Source organism: Lipophrys pholis, assembly GCF_963383615.2.
Source record: "Lipophrys pholis genome assembly, chromosome: 23".
Lineage (NCBI taxonomy): Eukaryota > Metazoa > Chordata > Actinopteri > Blenniiformes > Blenniidae > Lipophrys > Lipophrys pholis.
In genome coordinates, this window is record NC_137645.1 from 6,872,003 (window position 1) to 6,892,240 (window position 20,238).

General features: G+C 43.7%; 1 protein-coding gene across 1 annotated transcript; it reads right to left on the bottom strand.

Annotated features, from left to right (window-relative positions):
- Positions 1-46: 46 nt before the first annotated feature.
- Positions 47-17,112, bottom strand: LOC308127839 (rho GTPase-activating protein 20-like). The gene is made up of 16 exons (XM_080493192.1): positions 16,751-17,112; positions 13,349-13,434; positions 10,419-10,592; positions 10,194-10,343; positions 9,083-9,124; positions 8,925-9,009; positions 8,763-8,840; positions 8,489-8,555; positions 8,203-8,388; positions 7,957-8,129; positions 7,562-7,726; positions 6,515-6,627; positions 6,080-6,272; positions 5,641-5,755; positions 2,616-3,373; positions 47-2,129 (listed from the first exon to the last, which is right to left on the bottom strand). The coding sequence occupies exons 1-16, from the start codon at positions 16,832-16,834 to the stop codon at positions 1,413-1,415; spliced, it is 3,186 nt and encodes a 1,061-aa protein (XP_080349318.1). The 5' UTR covers positions 16,835-17,112; the 3' UTR covers positions 47-1,412.
- Positions 17,113-20,238: the final 3,126 nt, after the last annotated feature.

The following is a 20,238-nucleotide window of genomic DNA, read 5'->3' on the forward strand; positions in this document are numbered from 1 at the left end:
GTGTTTTTTCATTGGGGAAAAAAACAACAACTTGAATTTGGTTTTTAACTTTTATTGGCAGGTTTGCAAGCGTACAAATACATAAATAGGCAGTTGTTCTAAAAATATAACGCTTTTTCTTTCCTTTTTTCTTTGTTCTCCTTTTTCCCCCTTTTTTTAAAAGGAAAAAGAAGGAAGGGTACGAGAAAAGGAAAAATCAGGAGAAAAAAAGAATATATATATACATATATAAAGCTTATGGAAAAAAAATGGTGTTACAGGCCTACATGGAAACTGGATCGTTGGCAAAATATATAAAAGTGAAGCTAAAGCTTCTGAGCTTCTGAGCAAGTAGTTTAAGGCCAGTCTAGAAACTTGGCAACGCAGACGTCACTAAAATAACCAGCAGTGTGGATTATTGTATTCCATGTTGTAGCTTAACCACGTGAGCGTCTCTGAACCGTGAAAATCAGGTGGAACTTACATGTTAAATAAGCAGAAGTTTAGTCCTTAAGCAGATTGAGAGAAGCCGTTAGTGAGAAGAAGGCAACACCAGGTCTCTTTACATTGGCAGGTTTTACACTTTGGCCTAATATATACACATTCTTTTGAACGTAAAACACAAAATTCATTAAGGTTGGATACTTGTGGTCAATTCTTTTTTTTTTTTTTCCACATCTGAGCAATAATCAACCCCTTAAAGGAGTCATCAGCTGGTATTGTCGTGTATCTAGTCTCCCTTCAATTTTTTTAAATGAATTCCTAAAAATTATTTTCGGAATAAAAAAAAAGCAAACGTAGAGCTCGTTCTGACACTTGTTCTCGTCACAATTTCCTCTGGTGAGAGTACATGAGATTGAAGTACAAGCTCATTCGTAGATCACTTTGGGATCAACGTTTATACTAGTCCCGTTAGCGGTTAGCCGCGAGGTAGCATGCTGAAGTAAAGCTTCCCTTTTGATAACCGACAGTGAGGTTGTGGGCGTCCTTAATCGCAGCTCTTCTTCCCATCGGATTGGGGTCGCGACCTTAAAGCAATGCTAACCGCTAGCTGCTGCTAACCACGCCTAGCAGTTAGCCGTAGCGAACCACGAGGCTCAGTTAGCTACGGCTAACCGTCGAATTTACCAGAGGTGGGTTTATGACATTAGCGTCCCGTGTGGACGAAAATCAAAAGCTCCCGTTTTGAGGTGACGCCCCCTTGTGGACGATTCTGGTTTTTAACAAAGAGCCCAAACAGAAAAACTCTTTAACTTTCAAACTCCAGATTTTCAGTTTCTACTGAGGTCCAATACCAAGATACATGTTTTAACAAGGAAACATAGATTTCCACATGATGACTCCTTTAAGGTCTGCGACACCCCGTTTTAGATTATTTCTCCTGGTTTTTATTCTGTAGTCAAGTGCGGTTGTATTTCTTGTATCTGCTGTGTTTATACATACGACTCCTCGGCGAACAGAAGCTGGTCAAAGTCCGGCTCCGCTGTGGGGTCGCTGCACCTCCTCAGCCACTCCCTGCGGCTCTCCACCAGGGCGAGCGCCACCTGCTGGCCGCTCTGGGGATTGCTGCGCGGGTGGGAGGAGAAGTAGTCCCTGACGGCCTTGGTGGCGGAGGGAGACAGGCAGAAGCGGGCTTCGGACGGCGCTCCACGCGAGTCCGCCTCTGACACCTTCAGCCCCGGGTCGCTGGGCAGCCTCCCCCGTGAGAGAGACGCCGCCGCCCGGTCCACCAGCTGCCGCCCTGGTTCGGACCCCCGACGGTGGCGGAGCCGGGCGTTGCACGCCGCCTCCTCCTCCTCTTCCTCCTCCACAGAATGAGACTTGTGTGGCTTGAAGAGGGAGAGAGGCGGCCCGCCAGGCTTGTAGAACAGAGGCGAGACCTGCTGACCATCACTCGGATGCGTCCCCTTTCGGGAGGATTCTGACGACTGGAAGCAGGACGTCTTGCTGAACAGACTTCCTGTCGATCGATGATGTGATGGAGGGCTGGAGGAGTCCTGCTGCTCCTGGCCAGGCCTCTCCCCCGCATGGCTCCCTCCTCCTCCTCCTTTACTGGATGGTTTTGGTTTGCTCCTTGAAATTGGCTTTGTTGCTGCTTTTTCAGTCGCCAGCTTCCCGGGTGTGACGGAGGTGATGGAGGAAGATCCAGCCTGTTTGAATAACACGTGTTAGAGCGCGTTCACACCAGCCCTGTTTGATCCAGATCAAAGTTCACTTCAGGAACTTTCTGGGAAAGTCTGCTTTGTTTTGGCGTTTGTGAGCATTCCCCTGAACTCTGATCCGGCTCTAACAGGGGAACTCTGGTCCCCTTAAAATCGTGGTTCTCTGTTCTCATATCAGTGGACTTTCTAGCCGGTAGGATGAGAGGACGCAACATAGAACGCAATGCACTTTGGATGAGAAACCTACTGATACGGATGATAAAACTTGCAATATCGCCTATAAAACTAGAATAGGAACTCCAAGTCATGCCACTACGGGTGCTGCCACGTTTGTTAGTTGCACATGAGCAGCAGGAACTATACCACGTCGGACGTCCGCGACCCCCCCAAAACTCAAGAAAGATTGGCCGTTACACTTGTTTTCGTGTAAACGGGGCACGATTGTTAAAGTACGAAGTTTGTGTTTCCACTCACCCCACTCCCTTCCTCCTCCTTCTCCAAATGTTCCTGCTGCGTCAGCGACAGCCGCCGGTCTTTCTTCAGCCAGGAGTTTGGGTGGAGACCCCTGCAGCCTCTCAGCGGCCCCCAGCTCAGCGCCTCTTTGATCGGAGAGTCTTTCGATAGCCGGTCGTGATGCTCCGAGGGGGGCAGGTGTGGTTTTGTTGGGTGGAGGCTTCGTTTGGTCGCCAAGGTTTGGTCAAGGGAGTCCAGAGAGTCCAGGGAGGAGCGGGTGTACGCGGGGGAGGCCGGGGTAGACGACAGGCTGGAGGAGCTCGCTTCGAATGCCGCCGTTTTGCCTCTGACCCTTCTCGTCGGACCTCTGGGGTGGGTGCTCGGCTTCGTCTCGTCCTCGTCGTCGCCAGCGAGCCCGTCCGTGCTGCTCGAGGTGTACGCCTGGAACTTGGACACGTACGCGATGGCAGGCTCGGACCGCCGCCGCTGCGTGGGGCGACCCTCCAGCGACAGCGAGTCCAGGGTGGCGGAAGTCTCCACAATGTCAGATTGAGATGGCAGGGGGTGCAGGTTGACGACGCGCTGGTCGCCGGTCTGCGCGTGGCGTGCGTCTGTGTCCTGGTCGTCGCTGAAGGTGAGGATGGAGTCCAGGCTACCTCGCAGCGGTTTGGGTCGGAGGCGCCTCCTGCTGGAGAACGTGGGCGAGGCGCTGCTGCTGTTGTCCAGCTCGTTCTCCAGGCTGTCGTAGGAAGAATCGGTCAAAGGGTACGCCCAAGGCTCTGAGGAGAAACATAAAAACAGTGACGCTTTCAAACTTGATCAGGTGACCCGTCTGCACTGGAACTCAAACGCTAAATAACTGTGGCGTTTGGTGGAGTCTCTAGAGACGTGAGGCTTTGGCTGCTCTCACCAAGTCGATATCCTTAGAAAAGTATTTAAGGTTGTAGTGGAGTTTAGAATTTGGGACTTCATATGTCCTTCTCATGTCTCTTTCTGTAATTGTTTCATTGGATATGGACATATAAATGTCAAGGTGTCCAAAGTTGAGCACATCCTGCTTAGCTCAGTGAGGAACAACACTGCTCTTGTAGTGACTTGACGTGGGTTCGACTCCACTTGAAGAACTCATGTCTCTTTATACAATTGTTTGAGGTACGAGTGTGAGTATAAAGCTGAACCAGCAGTGAAGCAGAGAGATGGCTCAGTGGGAAGAGCTGCTGTCACTGGTCAAGTCCAGGTGTGACTGAAGTTTAAAATTTATGATTTTCAAAGTGGAAAAATAAAATTAAAAGACAAAAAGCACCACAAGAAGTCACAGAAGCTGAACACATGGTGTTTAAGATTGTCATGCACACAATGCAGAAGAGTTATGTTGGTCAAGTTCTGTTCTAGTCAACTGTCTGGTTTGAACCCATGATCTTCAGGTTCCCAGACTGTTGCTCTATCAAGTGAGCTACACAGTAGCTCACTTGATAGAGCAACAGCCCAACCTTGTAGTTCCATAGCCGTTTCTGACCGACGGTTGATTAAAACAGTAGTCACTTCACTTCACTTCACTTCACTTCACTTCACTTCACTTCACTTCACTTCACTTCACTTCACTTCACTTCACTTCACTTCACTTCACTTCACTTCACTTCACTTCACTTCACTTCACTTCACTTCACTTCACTTCACTTCACTTCACTTCACTTCACTTCACTTCACTTCACTTCACTTCACTTCACTTCACTTCACTTCACTTCACTTCACTTCACTTCACTTCACTTCACTTCACTTCACTTCACTTCACTTCACTTCACTTCACTTCACTTCACTTCACTTCACTTCACTTCACTTCACTTCACTTCACTTCACTTCACTTCACTTCACTTCACTTCACTTCACTTCACTTCACTTCACTTCACTTCACTTCACTTCACTTCACTTCACTTCACTTCACTTCACTTCACTTCACTTCACTTCACTTCGGCTCGGCTCATCTGACCCTGAACCTGTTCCAGTCTCTGTCCTCGGACACCAGGCACCCATACTAAACCATTACACCACCATCTGCCTTGGATACACAAACCACTTCTCCTGGCGTATTTAAGTCTACAATTTCACTTTTCACTCTCAAAAACAGTCACACCTAAGACTTGAACCATGACCTGTCTAACTCTGAGCCCCATCCTGACTGCATGAGCTATACATGCTGACACACTGCTGCTCTTCATTACAGGTTTTCATGCTTTCAGAGGACTCCAACAAGACATAATATTTCTGCACTGACTTTTACATGCAGACTGAGACACTCCAGGGACTCAACCTGGACTTGACCCCTTGACAGAAACTCCTTGGTCAGCAGTGCCTGCCTCTGAGCTATCTGTCTGTCTCACTGACACTACAACTGGTTCAGTATTGTACTCACATACTATTAAAGCTGACCAGGACTCACGCCCTTCATGGGTCACTCCCAACGACAGTGGCTTTTTCCCAATTTCACCATTTTGGGTCTTACAAGAGTAAAACCAAAAATGGTGACAAATTCGTGCAAATTGAAATGATGGTGAGGGCCCCCGACTAGCTCAGGTGGTAGGGCACAAGACTCGCAATCTCAAGGTGGTGGATTCATGTCCCACGCTGGGCGCCACCTTCCCGTGGGCTCACCACCTGCAGGAAGGTTCTTTATTGGTGCTATGTGGTGGATGGATGATGGTAAGGCCTCAAACAGTGAATATTTATAAACATCATGTCGATGGTTTTCACTTATATAGTGCTTTTCCACCGCGTAAGCAGTCCCCAAATTGCATTACACTGTTCATCACGTTCACTGATTCACACACATCCTGAAATAACTGGATGCATTTATAGTGAAAGACACTAAATCGACCCACTGGGATAGAGACCACTGCCAAAAGACCAAAAATTGTAAAAAGGGAAAATGATGGAATTATTTAAGAAATGATGGTGAGGCTACTGACTGTACAGCACCGTTTCAGCACCTGAGACACAGTGGGAAAGCGCCATAAGATAAAGGTGGACTTGACTACACGACGGTCTATACCCGTCTCCGTCTCCTCCCTGTCCAGTCTCTGTGGCGGTCCTCCAAACACTGTGCAGGGGTCTTCGCCAAGGATCTGCTGGCAGTGTTCGATCATGAACTTCACCAGCTCACAGACCTGCAGAAAATCAACAAATTCAAATCTGATTAGAAGCGTTACAAAAGTGGGATTATTGTAGAAATTTACCCCCCCCCCCCCCCCCCCCCCCCCCAAAAAAAGTCTCAAAATAACAGTTGACTGTTACGTAACGATTAAATCTCACCATTGTGTGTTTTAAAAATAGAGCTTGCAGACCAAGTGGACAAGCTTCTCATTGTTTTGGCTCAGATGGATTTATTCGCTTGTTGCACCACTCAAACAATCAGGGTGACAAAGTCAACGCCGGTGGAGGTCTGGCTCAGATTCCTGGCCGGATTAGCCCTTTAAATGGATATTCTTTACCTTCTTGGTCCCCTCTCCCTCCACCTCGGGGCTGCAGGGCGCCCCCGGAGGCCACAGCATGCTGGGAGCGATGCACACCGACAAGTTGAAGCTGGTCATCTGGTTCTCGTGGGCGTTGTGCTGGATGCCGTGCAGCACGGCCAGCAGGTGGCGCAGCAGCAGCACATTCTCTTTGGGCAGCCTGCAGATCATCCTGCAGGAACACACACACACACACACACACACACACACACACACACACACACACACCATTATAAAAGTTGCCGTGTATCCATAGACATGGTTCTATGTTTAATGATGAGGAAACAATTAAGATTCCGTTGGACTAGAATTAGATGTCTTTACTCTTTACTTTTGTTCATGACGAAGCAATGGTAGAGTCCAGAGCTCCACGTCAGGTTGAACTTTCTAGATCACGATGTCGCCGTGTTTTACCTCTGCACGTCCTGCACCTGCTCTTCCTCCTCCTCGTCTTCCTCCGGCACGTCCATCCACTCCTCATGCAGCTCGCAGCACAACAAGCTTCCCGGGATGCTGCGCAGGAACTCCTGCAGAGATGAAACGGATCCGACACTCCTGTTTGACTCTCTGTTCTGTCTGAGGGCCCGTTTACACGACAACGAAAACAAGTGTAACCTCTCTGGTGGTGGGGGGGAGGGGGGGGGGTTCGTACGACACGTCCATATCGGTAGTTTTATAGGCGATATTGGTAGTTTTATAGAAAATATTGGTAGTTTTATCATCCATATTGGCAGTTTTATCATCTATTATCGGTAATTTGATCATCTTTATCAGTAGTTTTATCGTCCATATTGGTAGTTTTATTGTCTATTATCAGTAGTTTGATCATCTATATCAGTAGTCTTAACGCCTATATCGGTAGTTTTGTCTGCGATATTGGTGGTTTTATAGAAAATATTCATAGTTTTATAGTCCATATCAATAGTTTTAGTGTCCACATTGATAGTTCTATAGTTTAGATTCTCCTTTAATAGTGTCATCAGTTCATACGAATGTCAGGTACTCTCCATTGTGTAATTGTTCTCTGCAGATGTCTGTGTGGCTTCATCACAAAAATAACTAACATCGCCCCCCCGTGGGCCGGCATACTAACTACACCATTGTCAGTGTGTCTGCTGCTGCAGTGGAAACTCAACACTTTTCTTTAACGGTCAAGGTGTTGTCACGTGAAACGTTATCGTGGAAACCGGGGCCTCAGGAGCGTAAAAAAACCCCCCAGCACAACAAAAGTTCATGTGTACATCAACGCTCTTGTACGTGACACAATTTACAATCTCGTACACCGACACTCTGCTATCCCTTGAGATAATAAGGGATTATAATCCAGATTACATTAAAAAGCTCCTCTAATGAACAGCTTGTCCTGCCAGGGTAGCCACGGACTGAGTCACGCTCGGGCTGAGTAAGAAGGAGGCTCATTAACGTGATGTGGGTCAGCGAGGCGGAGATGTACACAAACACCTTGAACACTCCGGCGATGATGAAGACGTGGTCATGTGTCAGAGGAAGATGACTCTCTCCGGCGTCCAGAGAGTCTCGCAGCTCCCGGACGGCCCGGGCGCCGGCGGGCCGGCGGAAGATTCCCCGTGTCCACGCTCCCTCGTGGTACAGGAACGCCATCATGTCCTGGCGGGACACAATTCGATACAGGTGAACCACATTGGGACGGATTTTCCAACGATATAAATAATGGCCACATAATGGGTAGAAATGTGACCATTATTGATCAAATAAAATGAATTAAATAAATAAATAAATAAAATAATATTTGTGAACAAAATATATTTTTTATTTACTGAACTTGAATTCAGATTGGAAAAGAAAAAGTCGCTGGCTCAGCAGTGTCGTCGTCTCACCATGACGGGTTTGGGCAGAGTGTCCTCAAAACAAACGGAGCTGAGCGGATGGCCGAACAAGGCGCCTCGAGCCACGCCGGCGAGGGACAGCTCGTTCAGGTGGGAGGCGGAGCCTCGCCAGAACGCCCAGGCGATGAGCGAACGCCGCCTCTTCAGCGTTTTCTGGGCAAATTCTGAAAAAGCCACAGCAGGGCTGTGAGAGTGACATGCTTTTTAAACTGGACTTAATTCCAAATAATGTCCTACCTGCGGGTACGTTGTGCTGCGGCGGTCCAGCGGGTCGAGGCCTAAGGATGAACTGACACTGCTTGTACACCTGCATGTGCTCCACCTGCCTGTCGGCGCCGTCCCGTCCCCCTCCTCCTCCTCCTCCTTCGTGAGGCCTCGACTGTCTCACATGACTCATCTGAATGCTGAAGGGAAACTCATGACCTGAAAAAGAACAGACGCTGTGTGAGTCCTTCAAGTCCCTGAAGGCGTCAGCATCACGTTTTCAGAACCTCGCTGCATCTAGTCTACGAGTCTCACGCACCAATCAAAGGGTAGGGGGTGTTGTCTCTCCTGGAGATGACCCACAGCTGGTAGTCCTTGATGTTTCCCTGAGCCAGACACAGATAAAGGCCGTTTCGTACTTTGAATTCGATCAGTACTTGGTCTCGCAAGTACTGGCAAAGTATGGTTATTGAGAAACGACCAAAGTTAGAGGGAGAGGGAATCTTTGAGGGGATTTGACGAAGGACTCGGATCACATGTTTTTTCTTCATCTCTGCACAACGCTGAACTTCTGTGGATACTCTGCTACTCACGATGATGCCAAACTGCTGCAGCGCCAGCCGGATCACCTCGTTGGTGGAGTCAGAGTTGCTGACAGGAAGCGTCTTGGTCTAATCAAAGATGGCAGACGGTAGAGGATGAGCGTAACGCCACGACCTCACATCCTCACCTGACGTCCAGGAACATCAACTCACAACAGCAAAGGTGTTGATTCCCTTCCCGTACACCCTCAGGGGGATGGTTTTAGGCTCCTCCTTCTCTTTCTCGTCTCTGATGCGACTGCAGAGGAGACGAAGGGCGGTGAGACACAAACCGGCCAGCAGCGTGCGTTCAGATCAATGAATTAATTTACCTCTTGAGGAGCGAGAGCCACCTCTCCTTTTGTTCCACGGAGCTGCAGAGAAGAACGTAGCCTGTAATCTTGGGCCGAGAACTTCATTTTGACATATTATTACCTAGTAGTTTTAAAATGTGTTGACAAACAAATAGTCTTTTGTCATCAGCGTAAGAATGAATCCTCTTATGAAGGCCACACCCTCTCCTGAAGGCCACACCCCCTCATGACGCCCACAAAATCATTTACGTAAAAAGGCAGATCGCTATGCTGCCTTTGGACGTAACCGTGCTATGCTAAATGCTATACGTATGTTCACAGTGCATTAGTGAATTGATACAGCGCTGCTACGCTCTCTCGCTAGTTGGCGGGTTAACAGGCAGCATGACAGCACTAGAGACGATAAAGACATTTTCACAATTTTCTCTTGAGGAAAAACAGCAGCTTTTAAAGGAGGTGAGACCAACACCTGAGCTACCAGAGCTTCAGCAAAACAAAGCTCAGAAAATTGTTCCTACTTTCTTGTCAATTCTGGGAGCAGACGGGACGCAGGAGTGGTTTCAGCACCGCGGACAGCTCCGCCGTCAGCGGCGTTTTCACTTTCTCCGCGTTTCTGTGTTTCCAACATAACATCTTGTTGGGAGAGTTTAGAGACCGCTATCCAATAACTGTTGAAGTTTCTTTAATGGTGTTTTACCATCTTGATTTTGCAAAACATATTGTCGCGTCACAGAGCTGATCGCTGCAATGCATTTTGGGAGTTGGGTTGGCGGTGTTTCAAATGTCTTCATTTGGTGTCATATTAGACTTGTTAGTGTAGGTAAGGATTGTGTTGTGTTTGAGTAGTTAGTTAGTTGATCTAGTTTAGTTTAATATTTGGAAGCAACCAGGAGTGAGGAGGGTTTCGTGTCCTGTCGTGGCGTTCCTCTTGGGCGATTGTCAAAATAAAAGCTTCTAGTGATTGCAGATGATTTAAAATGGAAAAAAACTATCAATAGCCACACTGTTGCTCTCAACATGGTGGTATCCGGATCCTGACTCCTCGAGTTCAACGCCTTTCGCCTCAGATTTAAGATGGAACGATTTGGCGTCATGTGACTGAGCTTCACTGACAGTGTTTCTGGGTCACCTGAACGTGGCCACACAGTTGCAGGTGGGCCAGCCCACCACGAAGCTCCTCTCCGGGCTGGTGCTCCCCTCGCACACCTCGTCCATGCAGCCCGCCGTCCACATCTCGCACACGCTGGCCTGGGCCTTCTGCTTGAAGTGATTGGCCGACCTGGAACGCAAGCCGCCGCTCATGAGACGCCGTCACTCGTTCCTCTCCTACCTCACATGTGTGGTCTGGGCCTACTTGGCTTTGGCGAGCACCAGGACGTCGGAGAAGAGGAAGAGGTGTCTGTCCTGCGTCTGCATGCCCGTCTTGAGCTGCGCGTGAGCGTGGAGGAGGAAGGACCTGCAGGGGGCGCTCAGGAAGGACTGGACCAGCGGACACGTCTCGGGACACACGGGGACCAGGAATGTATCCCTGAGGACACGGCGGGACGTCCACCAGGACAAAAAAGAAAACACAAAATATATCGTCAATGTCGTGTTTCTGCTCAATATTTCCCAACCTGTGGTTTTTACACTCACTACATTAGTTGTATTTAAAGTGAAAAAAGAAAACAGTTGGACCAACTTGTGGCTTCAATAGCATCTGAAGGAAACACTCTTTCTTTAAACTTAATCTAATCCAATTACTTAAAGTTACTCTGCCAGAAAATAAATCTCTAAAATCTGCTTCCCATCAAAAGTCTCACTTCTGCAAAGACAATAAACCAAAACACCAAAACGAGACCATCACCACTCACTTCCACTAACCGACGCCATCTTGAGAAACCTGCGCACATGGGATGTTAAAGATGGCGTCGCGGCAGCTCGAGCGAAAACCAAAAAAATAACTATCTCAAATCAATATAGCACTTTTCATACAGATGTCGCACAAAGTGCTTTACATGCTTTAAAAACAAGACAAGAATACACAACCCCCACATACGCACTCAAACCCCGCCCACTTCTTATGCACCGCTTGTTTTTGACTCTTCATGGCAAACAGCAGCTTTCTCATTTAATCTCAAATCTGTTGAGGTTCTGAAGTCCAGGCCATCTTTTCATGCTGATTTATTAGATTTTTGGCTTCAGAGCTTTTTAAATGACCCATGATGATACCGACCGAAACCATCGTGTAAAAGAGTTAGATTAAATAAAAGCCAGGTTAAAAATAGATTCGAGCCCTGCTGTAATGCAACAACCACTGGAACTGGGTCTAATTGTTGCAAAAAAAATAATACTGAAAGAATGGAAGTCCCCCATTCCTCCTTCGTTCCAGCCGTGGGTCACTGACATGTTGTATCTAATACAAATGGAAAGACTTCGTCATGGCTCCATGAACACTTTTGCCCACTTTTGGAATCCATTTCTTTCTCATTTTGAAAAGATCAAGATACAGTAGCTGCTGACTGGACTCCTTTTCTTTTTCTCTGCATCCCGTCTGTTATATTCTTGTGTATACTCATTTGGTAACAATGTATGCATCTGAGCCATGTTGTTTTGTACTGTATTGTCTTGAAAAAAAAATGTAAAATGAAAATAAAATATTGGAAAAAATAGATTCGAGCACCATGAATCCATTTCTTCTACACTGTAAAAAATAAAAAGTGTTTTTACAGCAAAACGTTTTCAGAGTACAGAATTTTGTTCATATAAAAGAAAAAATATATTGATAATGTTGATTTTGAAGTTAAAAAATGTATTCCATATTCTACTCCAAATAAAGGAAGTTGAACCAATAAAAAAATGTAACTTAAAAGATTTAAAAATTGACATGAAATTACCGTATACACTATAATAAAGTTTGTGCCATGACATATTAAGGCTTTTTACTTGAGCATTAACCATGTAAATTATTTGAACTACTAATTAATTCTGGTAAAATTCCCACAAATTACTGTTAAAATTCACAGATATTACTGTTAAATTTCAAGAAATTACTGTTAAAATTATTGTAATTGTTGTTAATATTCCCAAGAATTACTGGTAAAGTTCCCAGGCATTACTGCAAATATTAAGGGAAATCAATAAATAAATCCCAAAATTACAGTATTGACTGTTTAGTTTTTTTACTTTGTAGTGGTTCTTATGGTCTTTTTTAATGAAAATCTGCCTCACTTTCCCTCGTCATTATGTTGAAAGACAGACACTATTAATAGATGCCTGATCCTCTGATAAGTCTGGCAAAAGAAGGATTATCTTTCCGAGTCCATCCCAGGGTTATGCGTGGGGCAGGAGAGTGCGGCCTGACCCGGGGGAGGTATTTTGGAGGGGAGGACTAGAAGTCACACTTTTTTAGTTCAGAATCATCAAATCTGTCAAAATATAGCAATTCAGACCACGAGATGTCACTGTATTGCTGCAGCTGCAACAGGAGAACCGCCTTTAATATATTAATGCAATGTAAGAAAAATTACTCCAAAAACAAACAGAATTTCAAGTACAAATGATAAAATTTGCCATAGAAAACAGGTAGAATAAGATTTTATTGCCATGATCAATTTTTGGGACAGATATGACTTATAGTCCAGAAAATACGGTAATTATACGGTAATCATAACAAAAGAGAATAAAGATGGCGTGACTAATAAAAATGAGTTTGGCTAAATCAGCATAAAATACTTTAAAAAAAATATTTTAAAGCCTTAAAATGATCTGATTTAAACCAAACAAGGGTATTTTCCTGAACTTGACCAACTTCATCTATAAAGATTGTTTCCACACAAAACAGGTCCTGAAAGATGCATACGCACACAGAAAGGTTTTGTGTTTACATGACAACGTTTCCAGTGAAAACGCATCATTTTCGTTTTTAGAAAAGTTTCATGTTTACATGGCAATGATTTGAAAACGATGTCCATTTCCACGGAAAACGCCAGAAATTCTGAAAACGATATACTGTAGTTTGAATGCCAAGTTGCTTTATAATGTAACCACACACACACACACACACACACACACACACACACACACACACAGCAGAGGAAAAATACGCCATAATCATTACCAAAGGAAGTACACAGACATTGGTTGGATTGATATTGAAGTGACTGTCAACTACAATACTACCATCAAGTCCCAGGAGTAAATGCACTGGGAGGGTTGGGGTCCATTGTCCATCTACTGAGCATGTGCAGAAGAACGATTCCCTACAGACGTGGTGAGCGTGTGCAGGAGCGGCATTATGAATACCTGGACAGAGTCTTGGACCTGGTCAGAGCCTTGGTGATGACCAGGGATGGCGCAGACTGGCGGCGGTAACTCTGAGACTTCATTCGCTAGGAACACAAAGAAACACAATTGTTTTAAAAAACAATATATATATATATAGGAGCAGAGAGAAGAGAAACTCTAACCAAGAGATTTGAATGTCCTGTGATTGGAATAGACACAAACATGTCAAAGACAAATTTTGCAGATGACCCACATTCAAAACTGTCCCTGAACGCCTCGTGTCAGATAAGTTCTGATGATATAAGTTTTTTTGTCCATTTGACGTCTAACCCCAAAAAAAGAAAAAGAAGATAAAAAAGCCTGTAAAGATAAACCCAAAAGGCCAAAGGGAGTATATTTATTATCTTAGGATGGAGCGAACGGCTGTGACATAACTCCACGTCTTTACTTTGTGAGTCAGATTAACACTTAGAGCACGACCTCCGACCCCTGAACGCCTCTCGCCTGTATGAATACAACATCAGCTGGAGTCCAGGAATACATAGAGGATTTACTCACTAACCTACATTTACTGCTGCACCTGAACGCCTCCTATCGCACACATTCAAGTCTTTTCTTGTAACTATGAAAGACAAATTTATCGACATTTGACTTAGAAACACTTTCAGTCGTAAAAAAGTCATTTTCACTCTTTTGACTGTTTCTACCTCCTCCTTGTGACTCTGCTTATTTGTTCACATGGTTATTCTTTGTGATGGACAATCGCAGCGTCACCGCAGTTAATTTAGATTGTGCAAATGATCTGCATATTTCCCAATACCGTTTCGGTGTTCCTGAACGCCACATGTGTTGTATGTACAGGTGTAAAGTGTGTGAATCTCATTTTATTGTGATTGCAAATGACACATTAATGGGAAAAAAGAACTCCTGAGTTGGACCGATGAAATTGTTTTTTTTTGTTAATCTCAACTTCTGTTTACAACAAAAGATATAAAGAAGAAAAATGAAAAAAAGGAGAAAAAAACAATAAAAAAACAATAAAAAAGGGGGAAAAGAAAAAAGAGAAAACAGGAAGAAAAATAGATATAAAAAGAAATAAGGCAAACAAAGGGGGAAAAAGAGAAGAAAAAAGAAAAGAGAAAAAGAAAACACAGAAAAAAGGGACAAAGAAAAAAAATGAAAAGAAGGAAAAGAAAAAAGGAAAAAAGGAAAAGGTAAAAATGTAAAAAGAAAGAAAAAAGCTTGGAAAGATACTAAAAATGTAAAAGAAATTGAATGAAAAAGCGACCTCTATATTAATTCTGCTGTGACAGACATATTTACCAAAGTTGTCCTCTGGATCAGACTCCAGGATTTATCCTCTGTGGACCACAGAGCTTCACACGTTTCACAGTAATCCGTCTCTGTCAGACATCACAGGCGTCCAACTCTCAGCCCGAGAAGCCGCGAAAGCATCAGTCCCCCTCCCGACGATTTCTGACATTTCACAATGTAATATCATTGATTTAGCCGGGTCGCGGCGCGGTGAGACATTCCTCACGCTCCCGCTTTACAGCGTTGACCTTCCAGGGCTAAAAATACGCTTTACGTGAAGACACGAGTGTTTCGCTTGTGGACGAATCACATCAGCCGCAGTTTGGGGAAGGGTATCTTCGATGCTTTGTGCTTGTGAGTCGTGGACTCGTGGCGCATTCTCGCGAGAAGCTGGAGAGAGTGTGCAACAATCGTTAATGAAATGAAGGACACAAATCCTGCATCCGCACAGGATTCATCTCCATGACGCCTCACAGCCCGGAAAGCTTGGAAACAAACCAAACAATTAGAGAAGAGCATAAAACAATGTGATTCAGTCAGTGTAATTTTAGTCTTGTGCCAAGTTCAGACTCTGTTTATCACAATCATCAAACTGCAGATGGATATATGAATATTTGTGGTTTGGTCATGAGTTATTTGGGACTGAAATAATCACAATAGGCCGCATTGTTTGAACTCTAAATGTTAAAATAGGACCAGCTGCCGCTCTGGGCAACAGTAAATGTTCGCGCACAAGTAATAAAGAGAACAGTTCTTTACATTCAATTTGATTGTTAATTGTGTGGAAAAGGGATTTCATTCTTCATTAATTAGTCTCTGCCATGTTGAGTACTTTTGTTTACACCTGAAATTGTGGGCTTTTCCTATGGAGCAGACGGCCATCTTGGATGAGGACTCGAGCCACCATTGACTTCTATTGCGGAAGGTGGTCTTCACATGACAAGATAATAATAATTCGTTGTGTTTAGTGCCGAACAAACATCAGCACAGTTATTATCCAGGCTGCTTTTGTACATAAGAAGTTATGCTTCTGAGACATTCTTCTATAGAAGTGTAGAAGAAGTGGGGACCCATCCAAGATGGCGACCAACGCAGTTTAACAACTCGCTATGTTTTGTGCCTTACAAACATCAGCATAGTTATTATCCAGGCTGCTTTTGTACATAAAAAAATAAGCTTTGCAGATGTTCCTCTATAAAATTGGGGGAAAATGGGGACCCACCCAAGATGGTGACTATCGCGATTAAATAATAATAACTCCCTTTTTAAACATTCTGCTATAGAAGTGGACGCACGAGAGAAGAAATGATGACCCATCCAAGATGGAGACCATCGCTGTGCGTTTCTGAGTTTATTCATGTCCAATTGTTTTTAAATGCTTCTTATAATCATTCGAATGAGGCAGTATTTAGTTACATCTACACCAATCTGAGTACCTGAGTAGTTTTATGATATTTGTTAATTGTGCTATAAACTCATATTGGATTTCCGTAAAAGAATAATGTTAAAATAACAATCTGTTATTCTAACTCAATATCAACGACTGATATCTGGACCAATGTTATTTACTTCCCCCCCCAAAAAAGATGTTTAAATGAAAATTACGCCCTAAAATTAAAACATTACAACGTAAATCCTTGATTTATTTATTTGAGTAAATGTTGATTTTATCGCTAATTTATGAATGAATTCTCGAAAACCTTTCACCTTAATTTAATAGCTTCAAAGCTAAATTTGTATCTACAGCTGATTGACTTGACTCAGCTTAATTTACATATATTTATATGCACATGTAGAAAACTTTTAAGCCCTAAATCTGAGTAGATGTGCACTTAATTATCCGTCAGTAACTGTTTTCCTGCTCGATTTTGGCCACATTGACCCAGAAATCCTGCTTGTTTCTTTGATTGCAGCTGTTTTGAAAGCAGCATAAGTCCCATTAGAAACGGTTTATTTTGGTGTCTTTCGGGCCCGAAGGAGCTGCGCCACTATAATACCCCCCATTGTTCACGTCTGGATCATCTCTGGTTGAACGCCTTGAGGTCTGATCCGACCTCTGGACGCGCGCTGACGCAAACTTTACGCACGGGAATGAGTCGCTTTTACCCGTTTGTGGTCCTGCTGCTGTTGCCCTGCGCGGCTCAGACCGTCCTGCTGCTGCTGCTGCTGCTGCGGGGACATGTTGTCCATCCAGCCTCCACGCGCCTGCAGCTCAGAGTCCCACTGTCCTCAAGGCGATGCAGTGGAGAGGAGAGGCAAGTCCCATGGAGAGCGCGCAAAACATCCCCGCTGATCGCCACAAAGGAAGATTAGAAATAATATAGGTGTCAAAAAAAAAAAAGAGTCAGACGTGGTATGGAAGAGAAGTGAGGAGGAAGACACGCGCAGCTCTTGTCTCTGCCTCATCAATGAAAGACTTGAGCTGTGATCCAAAGCAGCTCCTGTGTGGATTATCAGCCGCTTGTGCCACTTCTTAACGCGTCTTTACGCACCGAAACGGAGGCGGCGCCAGAAACGCCTCACCTATTTTTAGACGAATACTTCCATTCTAGTCCAGTTATTCTAAAAACAGACCAACGGAAAGTTACATTTTAAAGAATAACTTCTGTTTATTAATTTATTTGTCTTACTTTAACACCATATGGCTAGATTTTAAAGTATAACTTGTTTATTTATTTATTTTTGCCTATTATAACACTGAATAATTTCAGTCATTTTCACCTACTTTATCTGAGTTATATATATATATATATATATATATAACTCAGATCAAATCATTGCAACAGGAACATTTGTATTACAAACCAAGCAAATTAAATGTAATTGAAAATGTCAAAGTAATATTTAACACTTGAATCCGTCCTCCACTCTTCAATTCAACTTTATTTATATACAACAAAGTAATTTCTTTCACTTTCACTCTTCAAAATGGATTCAGATTAAATCTTAGAGTTTTTCAAAGTAAGGGAACGTTGAATTTCAGTTAAAAAGGCGTCATGCTATGGAACAATCACGTCAAAGGATTCTAAAAGACGCCACAGATTTAAAAACAACTAAAAAGTGATTAAAATCAGGTTGTTAATAAAACACAACGAAATGACGTAAGACAAAGTGCTTGTTTGTTTGTTATTTTCTTGATTCCTGAGTCCCAAACCCCAGAAACCCCAGTGTCAGCACATTGACACAGGTCGTGGTTTATCCGTTTGCGCCCGCTCAGCGTTTCACATGTCGCTACCTGACAGGCTAGCTAGCATCCGTACAAGCTAACTGCTAACATACTAGCGATGCTAACGCGTTTATGGCGTTGGTGAAGGTCTGCGCTCTTCCGAGTGCCCGTTCTAGTTTCATATGCAGGTTTTTTTTTTTATTGTTTTTTGGTGGCACATTCTCAGAAGGACCAATAATCCTTCGTCCTTCTGGAAAGGGAAGTGGGCCACAAACTGGGCTAAAGCAGAACAAGGCCGACCCAGTAAAGAATAGTGCTCCTTCCACAAGTCGGGCTTAAAAGTGGATCACAGTGATGATTCTCATCCCTGCTGTTGATAATGAACAGCCTTGGGCATGGTGCCCCCACCCACCCACCCCCCCACCCCTTCTTAATCGTCCTCTTCAGATACATTTATTCCAGCATTCATCCGGCTCCACTAAAGACGACAAGTGATCTTAATTGAAAGAACTGGAAACGTGTGCGATGCTTTCAACCTCAATTTAGTTTATTAAAGGGGCCAAACAGTTTGATGCTAACTGGGCCACAACAAGAGAACTAGAACGAACACTCGGTAGAGCGCACACCTTCACCAACGCCACATTTGTCACCATGGAAACCAACGGATCCCAAGGTTATTTAATCCACCACGACACTCCTTCCATCTTTTGCCACGGTCCTTTGACTTGTTTCATGTTGTTTGACAGCGATGGACACACATTTGATTAGAACTAGAGAAGCAGAAATTCTCCAAGTGTGTGTTTATAAAGGCGCTGCTCCTTGTGAGGCTTTAACTTCCTGTTATAATGCATTTGTATAAAGAAGATATCAAATACGATCAATAAATGCGCCACATTTTCATTTCATTTATTTATTTTTAATTAGGACAGTGCATTTTAATGAACAGACAACCAGTGTTGTCGATATGTTGGTGGTTATATTGTGAATTAAGACCAAAAAACATTTCTACTCAATAAAATCTAATAAGAAAGTTAATATATAAAAGATTACATTAAAGTCTCATCTGTTTTAATTTAACTTGAAACTTGCAGGTTAAAGGTCAGGAGGAACAGGCACAGACGGTTCTCTCTGCTGCCAGCAGGGCGGCGTTACCTAAACAATAGACTGGATAGACAGTTTTACTTTCAACTTCTATATATACTTTTTTTTTTTGACACTTTGATTTACTTGCCTAATTTCTTTCGCTTATTTTCTACATATATTTTTGCATATGTACACGTCTATTTGGAGTGTTTTAAACTTTACTCTTAATGTTTTTTTGGTCTAGTTTGTGACCAGCGGAGGGCTGCCCTCTGCTGGCCATAGTGATACACTGCACCTGTAGGTTTTATTGTCCACATTAACAAGATTAATTATTATAAAAATAAGCTTGAAGTTTATTTCACTTACATTTTTTTACAGTGAAAACATTTAGAGGGTCTTAATTGAAATATATAAGAATAATTATTTTTTTTTTTTAATTCAAGACATATTTCACTGAATAGAAATAATCTGAATTAAACACGAGATGGCAGCCTGGTACAACCAACAAGATAAAACTTTCCCTCTTCCTAGTACTTCGATGAAAGGGTTAATTTTGTTTTTATTTGAAAAATTGGGATTATTTTGCTTCATTTCTTTGTTTATGCTTGTTGACGTAAAATAACACATCTTTGAATTCTGCTGTATAAATACAAATTAATCGCTTTTCCTCCAAAAAATTGTTCTACGGATTAACTCCAGGTGAAACTTTATATAAAGAGATAAATTATCAGTTAAATTATCATGATGACGTAACTTTACATGTGATGTTTAGGATCATGACTATGGTGACTCGTATTTCTTCCTCCAGCAACTTTAACATTGACAGATGAAGGAAAAGTCCTTGGCTGAGAGTTTAAGTTATGACCTTTCTTGTCCCGGAGCAGGAAACTGAAGCAGATCTGCAACTTCTGATCTTTATTCTTGTGACTGAGACGCCACATGAACGCTGACGTTAAGAAGGCGATACCACGTTCTGCGGTCGCCCAGCAGGGGGCGCCAGACGTGAGTCAACAGGTCACACGTGGTGGTTGGGAGAGTTTATGAAGGAGGTGGAAGAGGAGGAAAAGGAAGACGAGGAGGATTAAGATGAGGAAGAAGGTGGTGTCCAGATGTTCCAGAGCATGGTTCCACCCAGACAGCGTGTCGTTCTTACCAAATCTTTGGTGGCGAATCGAACAACCGGGAAGAAAAGTTACCAAATATGGTGTCATGACATGCAGGGCGTAATCAGGCTGATCACCTACACCTGTGGCTCCAGCCTCCCTCTAGACTGACCAATCACAGCCAGCAGTCCTGATATAAGCCCCACCCTCCAGGTCAGGGACTTCTCTTTTTTTTTTTTTTT